Source organism: Notamacropus eugenii, chromosome 6, assembly GCF_028372415.1.
Source record: "Notamacropus eugenii isolate mMacEug1 chromosome 6, mMacEug1.pri_v2, whole genome shotgun sequence".
Classification (NCBI taxonomy): domain Eukaryota; kingdom Metazoa; phylum Chordata; class Mammalia; order Diprotodontia; family Macropodidae; genus Notamacropus; species Notamacropus eugenii.
In genome coordinates this window covers 213,860,656-213,874,270 of record NC_092877.1, presented here as the reverse complement: position 1 = coordinate 213,874,270, position 13,615 = coordinate 213,860,656, and the positions used below count along the sequence as shown (strand labels likewise).

General features: G+C 35.6%; 1 protein-coding gene across 1 annotated transcript in view; it reads left to right on the top strand.

Annotated features, from left to right (window-relative positions):
* Positions 1-13,615, top strand: part of MYO16 (myosin XVI) — an 884,880-nt gene that overhangs the window by 850,750 nt on the left and 20,515 nt on the right. The window contains exon 36 of the mRNA XM_072621988.1: positions 4,652-4,743. Coding sequence (XP_072478089.1) covers positions 4,652-4,743 — 92 coding nt within the window. The remainder of the gene's footprint in view (positions 1-4,651; positions 4,744-13,615) is intronic.

Here is a 13,615-nt window from a genome sequence, read left to right as displayed (position 1 = left end):
TGGACAGGTTATTATCCTAATTTTACAGATGAGGAAACTGAAGATAAGAGAAGGTAACAGTAAATAGTAATAGTACTAGTGGTTGTAGTAACAGCAGCAGCAGCAGCAGCAGCAGCAGCAGTAGTAGTAATATCACTTATATGATGCTTTACAAATATTATAAATTTGATCTTGTGAGTTAGATGCCATTGTTATCCCCATTTTAAGTAAATGTCTAAGGCAGAATTCCAACTCAGTGCTTCTTCAAGGCTTTATATTCTGTATCACCTAGATACCTTAGCCAGGTTAGCGTAGCGTACTGGATAGAAACAGGAAAGTTAGGAAGGGGATTGGGTTTAGAGGTAAAGATAATGAGTTCTCTTTAAACCTGTTGAGAAAATATGACATTCAAAATAATGTATTTACAAATGAATTTTTGGAACATTATCTGCACACAAGTTGAAGACCTTGCAATATCTATATACATATAGATGAATATGTATATATACATATATATACATATATGTGTGTGTGTGTGTATTCTATCTATTCAAGCTATAACAAAATTGTTCTATCCTTTGTGGTTCACCTCTGTGTCAGATGCTTTCTGTTTGGGAGTTATCCTTTTTCCTATCCTGATTAATCAAGGAATTTTTCTTCACTATTTGGGTCACTTGAAAAGTTTATAATATCTCACTATACCTCACCATTAATCTACTCTCTTACTAAACCCTTCAAAAGCAATCCTTTTTGTATGCTAACTTTCATGTCTTCCATCCTTGACTTTTCATAGCATTATTAATTCATGAATGAACAATTACCAGGATTTTCTCCCTGTTGTTGTTCATCCTTCCTTCTCTAAGAGGACCAATGATATCACAAGGGTGATGTCTTGATTTGCATGTAAAGTGGATTTAAATGAGACACCTCTGTGCAAAGTCATCCTCCTCTCTCTATTCTCCAAAGTCATCAAAGTCTAGTGGCAAGAAAAATATCCAGACAACTGGGGATGGCCTGCAATGCAGTGGGTGATCTTGGCCTTTCTAAATTAAGGTCTTTCTCAGGTTTCAGTTTGTCTAAGGCAACACCTATTCAGTGAGTAAGGGCTTGATAAAAACTGAGATAAAAGATGACCCAGTTTGCCAATGTTTAGGTTTTGATTGCTTAGAATGAGTGTAAATAGCAAAAGAAAATTATTTCCAAAATGAATAAATTGGTGCCTTTTCCTTCTTTAATAAGGATTCTCATCTCCAAATTCTTACTTTGCTCTTTCAGATAGGACTCAGACTACTGTAACCTATCAAGAACATCATCTCCCATTGACATCATCATTCTTTGAATACCTGCTGGGGGTCCATGCTATCCAACAAAAGCTGTCACTTTCCTCTTTGCCCAAGGATCATTTTTTAAAGTTTTCTTTATTTATTTTTAGATTTCAACATTCATTTCCACAAAACTTTGAGTTCTATTTTTTCTCCCCATCTTTCCCCTCCCTCCACCCTATAGCACCTTGCATTCTGATTACCCCTTCCCTCAATGCACCCTCCCTTCTATCACACCCCACCCATACCTTATCCCCATCTTCTCTCTTTTCTTGTAGGGCAAGATAAATTTCTGTACCCCATTACCTGTATTTCTTATTTCCCAGTTATATGCAATGACAATTCTCAACATTCATTCTAATACTTTGAATTCCAACTTCTCTCCCTCCCTTCCCACCCATCCCCACTGGGAAGGCAAGCAATTCAATACAGGCTATATATGTGTCATTTTGCAAAAGACTTCCATAATAGTCATGTTGTGTAAGACTAACTATATTACCCTCCATCCTACACTGTCCCTCTTTTTTTTCTATTCTCTCATTTGACCTTGTTCCTTCCCAAAAGTGTTTACTTCTAGTTACTCCCTTCTCCCATTTGCCCTCCCTTCTATCATGCCCCTCACCCCACTTGTCCCCTTCTCCACTACTTTTCTGTAGTGTAAGATAGATTTTCATACCAAATTTAGTGAGCATGATATTCCCTCCTTAAGCCAAAAGTAAAGAGAGTAAGTTTCACTTTTCCCCTCTCACTTCCTCCCTTTTCTCCTCCATTGAAAAAGATTTTGTCTTATCTCTTTTATGAGAGATAATTTGGCCCATTCCATTTCTCCTTTTCTCCTCCCAATATTTTCCTTTCTCACCGCTTAATTTTATTTTTTTATGGATATTATCTCTTCTGATTCAACTCAACCTGTACTCTCTGTCTATGTGTGTGTGTGTTTGTGTGTGTGTGTGTGTGTGTATGTATGTATGTATAATCCCTCCACCTACCCAAATTCTGAGAAAAGTCTACAGAGCTACAAATATTATCTTTCCATGTAGGAATGTAAACAGTTCAGCTCTAGAAAATCCTTTATGATTTCTCTTTCCTGTTTACCTTTTCATGCTTCTCTTGATTTTTGTGCTTGAAAGTCAAATTTTCTATTCAGTTCCGGTCTTTTTCATCATGTATGCTTGAAAGTCTTCTATGTCATTGAATGACCATTTTTTTCCGTTGAAGTACTATATTCAGTTTTTCTGGGTAGGTGATTCTTTATTTTAATCCCAGTTCCTTTGACTTCTGGAATATCCTATTCCAAGCCCTTCTATCCCTTAATGTAGAAGCTGCCAGATCCTGTGTTATCCTGATTGTATTTCCACAATACTCAAATTGTCTCTTTCTAGCTGCTTGTAATATTTTCTCCTTGACCTGAGAACTCTGAAATTTGACCACAGTATTCCTAGGAGTTTCTCTTTTTGGGTCTCTTTCAGGAGGTAATCGATGGATTCTTTCAATATTTATTTTTCCCTCTGGTTCTAAAATATCAAGGCAATTTTCCTTGATAATTTCATGAAAGCTAATGAATAAGCTCTTTTTTCGATCATGGCTTTCAGGTAATCCCGTAATTTTTAAATTGTCTCTTCTGGATCTATTTTCCAGGTCAGTTGTTTTTCCAATGAGATGTTTCACATTATCTTCTATTTTTTCAGTCTTTTAGTTTTGTTTTCTAATTTCTTAGTTTATCATATAGTCATTAGCTTCCCTGAACTCCACTCTCATTTTTAAAGAATGGTTTTGTTCAGTGAGCTTTTGAACCTCCTTTTCCATTTGGCTAATTCTGCTTTCTAAAGCCTTCTTCTCCTCATTGGCTTTTTGGACCTCTTTTTTTCCAATTGAGTTAGCCTATATTTAAAGCTGTTATTTTCCTCAGCATTTTTTTAGTTCTCCTTTAGCAAGCTGATGACTCACTTTTCAAGTTCTTCTATGGCCAGAGCCCATTTCATATTCATTTTGGAGGTGCTGGAGGCAGAAGCCTTGACTTCCTCTGACAGTATGCATTGTTCTTCCTCATCTCAAAGGATGGAAGGAGATACCTGTTCACCAAGAAAGTAACCCTCTATGGTCTTATTTTTTTTCCCTTTTTTGGGCATTTTCCCAGGCAGTTACTTGACCTCTGAATCCTTTGTCAAGAGGAGGGTCCTAGTGCTCCTCCTTCCCCCAGGACTGTGCTCAGGGCTGAGGTTCAGATTCCCTGCTCAGTTCCCCTAGAGGCTTTAAGCTGAACCACTGGACAATGGACCCAGGCTGCTTCCACTAGCCATCTGCTTCCTGCTGCTGCTGCTACCACTGCCTCTGCTGCTGCCTGGGGCCAGTGCTGGGGAGCCCCCACTCCCCTCTCACCCAGCTGGGAAAGCCCTCTCACACTGACCTTTGAAGCTTTCTTTGTTGCTTGTGGGTTGACAGATCTGGGACCCTCCCTGCAGGGGATTCTGCCCAGGAGGCCTGTTTGGGTCCTGTTCTTCCCTGTGCTGTTGCCAGGGCTGGGCTCTGCTCCGCTCAGCATCCTGTGGGATAGACCTTTCCTGTCAGCCTTCCAGGTTAACTTTGGCTGGAAATCTCTTTCACTCTGTTTTTCTGTGGCTTCTGCTGCTCTAGAATTTGTTGAGAGTCATTTTTTAGAGGTATTTTGTGGGCTGTGGGGGAAGTGCTAGAGTACATGTGTCTTTCTACTCCACCATCTTGCCTCTGCCCCTGAATGTATTTTTTAACCTTGATGTCTACTGTGCATTGTAAAATAATTATAATTGTAACAATAATAACTGATATTATATAGCATCTACACAGGAAGTATGCTAAGCACTTTACAATTATTATTTAATTTGATCTTAATCACCACCCTGGAAGGTAAGTACTACTATTGTACCTATTTTACAAATGAGGAAACTGAAACAAACCGTGGTTAAGTGACTTAATCAGGGTCACATAGTTACTAAGTATCTGAGTCCAGATTTGGTAACAAATCTTCCTGATCCTAGGCCTGATGCTCTATCCATTGCACTAACTTTTTCCTCTTTTCCTCCTTTTCAAACTAGAAGAGTCTATCTTTGCCCCCTATCATTTATATGTTCAATTGTGTACCTTTGTTAATTTATGGATTTTTATTGGTGTTTGGGTACTTTGTACCCTTATTAAAGCAAGTTTACCCATCAATACACAAATTCCGTAGTACCAAGTACTCTATGTCATTTAGTATGTATTTCTTCTTGAAAAAGACCATTCCCATTAATGGAATTTGTTTGAATGTATGTGCAAGTTCTATTTTTTCTATTGAGAATGAAGAACTATCTAACTAATGATATCATTATTAATAGGTTTATCAGAAGAAGATGGTTACTCAAAATTATCACTGAGTGGTACAGCAAGCTCATCGATTCAGAGACATAGGGAAAGTCACACCAGTCAGGTAAATCAGTCCACAATTGTTGAATACAAATTGATGTGTTAGCATTATATCATGATTTGTCTCTTGGGCATAGTTGGTTTTACAGTATTTAAAAATGATTGTCATCTGGGATTATTATTAAGGCTATGCAATAAAATGAATCTGGTATTTTATATCTTGGTACTCCTTTCATAAAATAAAGCATGACATAAACCAAGAACAATGTACAAATAACTGTATCATAGACGATCACTTCATCTCAGTTGTTGCATAAAGAGTTGGTACATTTTATCTTCACTCGGTATCTGAGTATCATTTCTAGACAGAATACAACCATTCATCTTAGCAAAGAAAAGTAACATATCTAGGAGCAAATGTTTCATTTTTTTATTTTTAGAGAACAATGAATTCTATCACGTAGAGATTTAGTATTTTTCTTTGTATCTAAGATGATGAAAAACCGTTTTTAAAAAAATGAACTCCCAAGGAAAAATGTGAATTTGGAATTAAATCTGATGTTTGTTTTGCAATAAAGTTCCATAGAAAGTGTGTTTTTTAAATTATTCTGTGATTAGGTCAGGGACATTTTATTATGATTCAATTTATATTTTTACAAAGTTCAATATAGTTTTTAGAATAAAATAAAAAAGGTCAGTTATCCAGATGTTTTGACTAGTTCATACAACCATTTTGTGAATTCTTGTGTTTTAGCTATATATTTGTCATTGTGTACATATAACTGTAGTATCTACTTAGGTTTTTTGCAAAGTTATACAAAAAGGAAAGAGTAAAAGAAAAAAACAATTACTTTAATCCTAAAAAATAAATCTTGCAACAAGCAATCTTCAGAAGTCACATATGCTGAAATATCACCCATAAGAAAGAAAATCCTGATTGGTCATAACAAATTGTCACTAATCTCCCCTCTATCCCTTAGAGATTCGTATACTTTCTCTTTTAGGCATTACTGATGCTTTATGTAAGATAAATTCACAAGGGTACTTACTTGCAATGAACACTGCTATGACTTTTATTGTAGGGTTGACTCCAGCACTTAATAACATAATGATAGATCATTTAACTTCCTTACCAGGGTTTCATGCTTTACAATGCAGTCATAGAGAAGTCTGATAGAAGGGGCATGAAATGTGCCACTCTGTAACTGACTCTTACCTTTCATGGCTATGGCTAATAAGCAAAAGGGCAAGGTCATTCAGAAATCATTTTTCACTTTCTATTTGAGGTGGGGGGCTTACTTCCAAATATAGTCATCTGAAATAAATCTGTGACCTCCAGTCATTCACAACAACACTGCTTGCGGAAATGGAAAGTCAGGTTTATTTCCTTCCCTCCGAAGAGCAAAAGTTCACATGATGAGACACATTAAGCAAGAGAAGAAATTTGAAATTATGCTTTTAATTACCACTAGCATTTCAGAATCTATCTCATATGTGACAATTCATCCAGGATAATGTGGGTCTGTTTGGCTACATTTTAGTTATTCTGCTTTGGTTTCCTCTTAACGTGAATAACCAGAATCTCTGTGGAAAAACAAATGCGAAACCTGACTGATAAACTGTTTTGCTGTAAAGGTTTCTCTAAACTGAAAACTAAATCTCTCCACAGATAAGTTTATATTTTGAATAACAAAGACATTGATTTTAATGTCATCCTGTGGAGGAAGATAAGAATATATAGGCATTGTTATACGCAAGGAAAATAAGAAACCACCTTGGTCATTTGTCACCATGTCAAAAATTATGGAATGTATCATTAAAATGAATCTCGTGTGGTCACATAGCTTGTCCCTTGTTTTCAAAAAATGACCTTAGTTACACTCAATTAGACATGTCACCACTTGATAAGTTTTTTCCAGGTATATAGATCATAAGATAATTTTCAATAACCTAATGTAGTTGCTGGCTAAATTTTTATTTAGGTTGGTAACATGAGGGAATATGGTTTAACATAAAGAGTACAAGACTTGCAGTCAACAAATCTGACTTAGAGTCCTAGCTACTACACTTAAGAGTATTGTGACTGCTCTAAGTCACTTATCTTCTCAGAATCTCCATCACATTTATCTGCAATCATAATCAGGCTACTACCTCACAGTTTTTATGAAGAACATGCTTTGTCAGCTGTGATATAGAATATAAATCTTAATTATTATATCTAGCCCAAATGATTTTTTCAAGTTTATATATATATTTTTTCTTGATGTATCTTTCTTGGGGTATAACACTTATTTAGTTTTCAGCTCTAGAAATACAGAACCTCATAAATTTTCAAAATTCTCTCATATAAGTATGAATTCTGATACTTTAATGTAAATTTTTTCTATGAGCATATCCATTTGTTTGGAATATAAGGAGAAGGCAAGGTAGATCATTTCCTCATATTGACAGGATATACAGTAGTAGCAGCAGCAGTAACAATTATAATATTGCCATAGCACTGTAAGGTTTACAAAGTACTTTACAAACATTACCTCATTCCACAACTCTAGGAAGTAGAGACTATTATTTTTTTTTTTTACAAAGGAGGAATTTGAAACAGATGGAGTTTAAGTTACTTATCCAGAATCACAGAGCTGATAAGTCTCTAGGGCTGGATTTGAACTCAGGTCTGTCCTGATTTCAGATTCAACATTCTTTTTTTAAGTTACTCTGAATTCATCATCATTTTCCTATAATAAACATATGAGAGACCATGGAGTTACATGGGATAAGCAGGCATGGGTGGCTTGTGATCTGTGTAGTTAATGGGTATACCCACATAATGAGATCACAAATGCACTGGAGTACTGGAGTAAATAAAATATTTATCCCCTCCTGACCACTGACACGCAAAGTGAGTTAAGCTCCTTCCCAATCTAGCATAGTAACTAGCTAGACACCACTTGGCTAAGATCACAGAGTTGGAGACCTCATCCAGTCTCTGATTTTATCTGTCATCACAATTAGCCCAAGTTTCAGCTTTAGGGAAATCACAACTTCCCAATAGGAGAAGTAAGATTCCCCAATATCACATCTATTGGCTCCTAATCCCTACATGTTCCTCTCCCCAACTTGATTTCTTCACCATTACTCAACTCCCTTCTCAACCTAGAGCTTACCTCAGTCTCTGGAATCTTCTCACCTTTGACCATCCCTCCACTATACTGACTCCTTCTTATGGCCTTCATCTTGGAGACAGGCCCAGGCCAGACATGCTTCATTTCTCTACTTTACTTTCTACCATCTCCAGTAGGTATCTTCTTCCTCTGTACTTGTGTCTGCTGCCTTTTATTTGTTGTCTCCCTCCATTAGAAAGTAAGTTTCTTGAGGTCAAGTACTATTTTTCATATTTGCTTCTGTCGGTATTCTAGCACCTAGGACAGTGACTTATGCAGAGTAAGCACTCAACATGTATCTATCTATATATCTATATCTATATATCTATATATATATATGCATGTATGTGTGTATGTATGTGTTGTGTATATATGTATGTATATAGTTGGATTGAATTAAATTAATTATCTAGTAAACTCAATAGAGTGTGATTTTTAAAATATGTTGAACCCACAGTAAAGTTTTTAGCACTAGACAAATAAAATCAGTGTTGCATAGAATAGTAAATATTGGTCCTGCCACAAAATTCACCAGCATAACACTAGGAAGTAACAGATTTCTATTTTAAAATCTAAGAGGCAAGGATTGTGATAATCTTGCAAATATACTTATCAGCTATAGTATGGCATTGGAGTGGGGAAAACAGGGCAATATTTAATATCACAACATAAAAGAGGATACAGTACAAATCTCTCAATCCTCAAAATATTCCTTGACATTGTATACACCAACTCCCTTGCTTTGATGACCCTTATTTGAATCAGTGGAGGAAGTAGAAGTTCACTCTTTCCTTGTAGCCTCACTCGGGAGAACATGTGGACTGAAAACAGAATGAAAGCATGTGTGAGTTAAGAGTGAGGTGCTATGAATAGGAGAAGGGATGGCTACAGTTCTAAGACCTTATCCTCAGCATGAGAATTACTAGTCACACATCTGCTTAGCAGCCCATATTTGACAATGAAAAATGAGAAGCTTTCTTTTTTCATTTGAGCACAACTTACTTATGTTTTCATTACAGTTTAAGCTCCAGCACCTCTATTGGGTCATTTTATTGCTTTCAGCAGTCTGTGGCTCACAGTAAGACTCCTATGCACCTATGATCTCTTTCATTCCCCCCTTTGGGCATTTATCCTAATATTTCTTACCAAACGCTTCTTTTTTTTCGTTGACTCTTCATTTTCTTTAATCATGGAATGCCAGTGGAAAACAAAAAGAATATGTGCAGACCTTACTTCACATTTACAAGGGCATAAGGATTCATTATTAATATGTGTCATGTTCAGAGATTAATAATGAAAAAAATGGTGATAGTCTGATAAAAATAAGTGGCAATCAAACAGTCAAGGCTGTAATAAAGCATGGTTCTACCCCCTACTCCTTCTAACATACAGCCACCAATGAAAGACATAGAATAATCAATACAAAATTGATCTGAATTAGGAAGCAAATTGTTTTGTGGTTTGTTATACTGGACTATCAAAGAAGGCTTTTTGTAACATCATACATCAACAAAATTAAGTGTTGCAAGGTATTTAATAACATAAAATGTCCTTTCTTTCTTTATGTGCATCATATATGCTACTCCAAACACCTTACTGAATTTAATAGTGGAAGAAAAAAATATAGTAAGTTACAGAAAATAATGCAATAAAGACATTTAATAATAGATTAAAATTAAAGATTATTCTAAAGTACATGACAGGAAAAAGAAATAAGGTAACCATGCAAAGGAGAAAAGATATTTCTAACATGCAATTTGCAAAAAAATGGAGGATGTGAAATGAAAAATATATTCCACATGTCAGAAGCTTCAGAACATCGGTATTCAATATCAGTGTCTTATTTGCATAACAAGCATAGGACCTAATAAAGAATACACAAGAAAGGAAGACATGAAAGGAATTGCTGATGACTTTATTCAAATAGTAACAGTTATAATCGGAGATGGTTATGTTCTTTAAGTTTTTTAATTGCTTGGTGTATTTTTTTTCATGAAAGTTTATACTCTAGTTACCTACAGATGAATTCAAATTTGTGGTATTTTGTAACTTAAGAAATTGATCATCATAAGAGAAAAGCTACTAATTATCATTTGTAGAAGATTACTAGATAACTGAGGAGGTGATTTAAATTTTCTTACATTTTAAAAATGTGAAGTCTTTCAAAATTTTTGCCTCTAGATAACCTCTGTGTGGTAAAACTGAAATCACACATAATTTGATGGGGTTGGGAGTGGGCTGTTTCATTCTATTTGGGGTTAACTAAGAAATAGCCAGATTAAATTCATTTCTTGATGAAAATCATTGTAAAATAAATATTCCACTTTTATGCTATCTTAAACTCCTGTGCCTTTCTTATGTGCCTGAAATACCTGCATGCTTAGAATCATCCCCTGCTCACTTCTGCCTCTTAGAATTCTTAGATTCCTTTAAGGTTCAGTTCAGGAGTCAACACCTAAAGGAAACATTTCCTGATTCCCCTACCTTTTAATGCTTTCTCCTTGCTGAAAGTATAGTGTGTTTACTTAACTGCTTATTTATTGAATTCCAAACCCCTTCTGATCCAGTCATGTTAAGGTTCCTTGAAAATAGGAACTGTTTTTCATCTTGTCTTTCTTCCTCGAATTCTTTGGCTAGTGTCTTTCACACAAATGCTATTTTTCTGGTTAAATTAACTCATTGATAAATCAATTTCAACTATAACATATTAGAAATACTCTCCAGAGATGATTCATTCTCTAGATCCCTAAGACTTATCATTCTGTACATCATACTCATTGTAGCAAACATACATGCTGAACTGAAGAAAAGCCTAGATTCAGATCCCATCTCTTATGTTTATCAGCTGTGTAACTATGGACAATCACTTTACCTCCCTTAGCCTCAGTTTCCTCACATACAAAATTAGGGTATTGGACTAGATTATCTCTAAGTCCCCATCTGGCTTTCACCTTCTAGGTTCCATATAAAGTGCCAAAAAAAGAGCAATAACTAATTGAGATTTGCAGTAATTTGGGTTACAATTAATCATGGCTGTATTGGTCTATAAAAGAAAATCAAACCAATTCCACAATACTTAAAACATAGTCAATTTTGTCATTGTAAAGAAAGCATCCTAGCAAATCAAATAGCAATGCAGGTAGATTTCCCCAGAACCAAAGAATATTAGAACTGGAGGGATAGAGTTCTCTTCAATCTCCTTATTTTATCGACATACAAAATGAGCTCCAGAAAGGGGAAGGACTTTTGTAAAAGATCATACTGGAACTAAATAATGCAGTTAGAATTTGAGACAGGAGTAATGTACAATTATCCCTTCCACGTCACCAGGGTTAGAAGTGTGGCACTCCCTTAATCTAGAAAATTCCCATAAAATTTTTTGGCCTTCCCTTTGTACCAGAGAAGAAGTCTACTGGCTTCACAAATTTACTTCTTTTTTTTCTTGTTGTTATATAATATTATACATATATTTTATACATTTCTGAGTTGCTAAACATTTTTTTTTACATTGTCTTCATGTCATCTTCTCATCTGCTACTTCCACAAAGCTCCCCAAACATTACTATTGATTTTTTATGGTGACCAGCAATATATCAAAACTGTGATGAGGAAAGTAGTAGTGTGGAAGGTATAAGTGTAGTCTGACTCAAAAGGCAGTGATCTTCCCATTCTACTAAACTGCAGCATGTGAAGTAAACTGATGAGATATTTCTTAAATTTATCAAAATTCAGCGTTAATTCCATATAGTATCAATAAACTAGGGAGATGGGATGAATGTATGTAAGTTCATCACTACTTGAAAACTAGAATTCAAAAAAGGTCTAATTCAAGACTTCAGAGCTGTTAGGCTATGATATCCTGATGAAATACCCAGTTGTAGGGACAACTGACATCAAAGAGCAACAGTTATTTAGAAAATTCAACTTCAGTTGTGTGGTAAATAGAGAAAATGATCTAATGTAGACACCAGCAATGGGGAACTGCCTGGTGATTTTGAAACTGGCCCTTTATGATTCTGTCAAGACAAAGTGCGCAGCATATCAATTTGCTTGCAAGAGAAAGTGGAAGACAGTCTCCAAATCTGAATACTTTCCTTCCTCTTCAAAAATTATGTTTCTGGGATTTTGGTCCATTTAGCTAGATATTCAAGGGGCCATATTCTGCATTTCTCTTCACTTGGGGGGTGGGTTTGAGAGTTTCTCTAGTCTAGTCATTTCAGGCCAAGGATTTGGAAATGGTAGAATGGACAATCGAAAGACTATGAACTCTGTAGGAATGCGTAAAGAGTCCCCTGGCAGACTTGACTACAGACATGTGCCTGCCACACCCTCTTCTCTCTCAGAAGGACTAGTCTAGTGAGAAGGGTAAGTATCAACAACATCCAGTAGAATAAGGTATTTTTCTTGTCCAGGATCTAAGGTAATTTAACAGTATTGTCAATGGCCAGGATGAAAAAGAAAGAATATTTATTAAGTTTGTGAGGACATCAAATAAAGAATAAAGCCTGTACCTAAAGTAGCATAATTTGTACCTTGACTTTGAAGAAGTAATTAGGGAAAAAAAAATGCAGTATCAGGAAAGAGAAACAAATTGCATTTAGACAAATGAAAAGTAAGTGAAAAGGCAAAGGACTGGGGAGGAGGTGTGTGAGGGGAAGGTGGCTAGAGGTAAACCTGACTTGTCAATATAATCCACTGTTATTGTTCAAAACACAAATAAATTAATTGAACCAGGGTGACTTTCCTATAAAAGATTGGGGCTTCACTTTTAGTAAAGTGTTATAGGTAATTAGTAGATGCAGAAACTCATTACATTTAGGGTTATAATTTCAAAAGATTCCAGTTCCACTTGTTGGAAATTATATATTATATTGTACATAAACTTTGACTCATAAAACTCTACAAGATATAAAAGAGAGGATCCATATCTCCCTTAACGGCCAAGTCTAGATTAAAGCCTTCACACTGGTTTGGGACATTTAGATACACAACTGTTGCTTTTCTGACTGAAGAATTCATGACAAGTTCCTAAAGGATTGATTTTTTCCCTTAAAATACATGTAGGACATGGCAGAATGACATGCAATCAATGCTTAATAAATATCTCTTGACTATAATATGAGAACAAATTCTAGTGAAATGTGACTCAATTGCAATACATTACTTCAGAAAGCAGTATGATTTCATCAATAGGAATACTCCCTCTAATTCTCCATCCTTTAGGAGATGGCTCCAGGCCTCTTACCTCCATTGGTATCTATGCTATCTATACCTAGGACCTCATTCCCTTTTTTTGTCTGCCATATCACACTAGTGATTCATTATGCTATTGATGTTCACTCATTTTCTCCTCCTCTTCCTTCTTGTTCTTGTTCTTCCTCTTCTTGTTGTTCTCCTCCTCTTCCTTCTTCTTCCCCTTCTTTTTCTTCGCCTCCTCCTCCTTTTTCTTCATCTCCTTCTCCTCCTTCTCCTTCTTCTTTTTCTTCTTCTCCTTCTCCTTCTCCTTTTTCTTCATGTCCTCCTCCTCCTTCTCCTCCTTCTCCTTCTTCTTCTCCTTCTTGTTCTTGCTCTTCTTCTTCTTCTACCAAAGATGTCATTGATATATGTAGAATTTTGTAAAGATGGTAGAGATATTAGTGAATAGTTTCTTTTGTCCTTTTGCTTATAGTTTTATGATGGAGAATCTAAAAAATCATCCAGTATTTTCTCCAATGACTTGGTATTTTTCCTTCTCTCAGATGTTTTAAAAATTGATCTCTCAGTGCTTTCAAAGTTGTT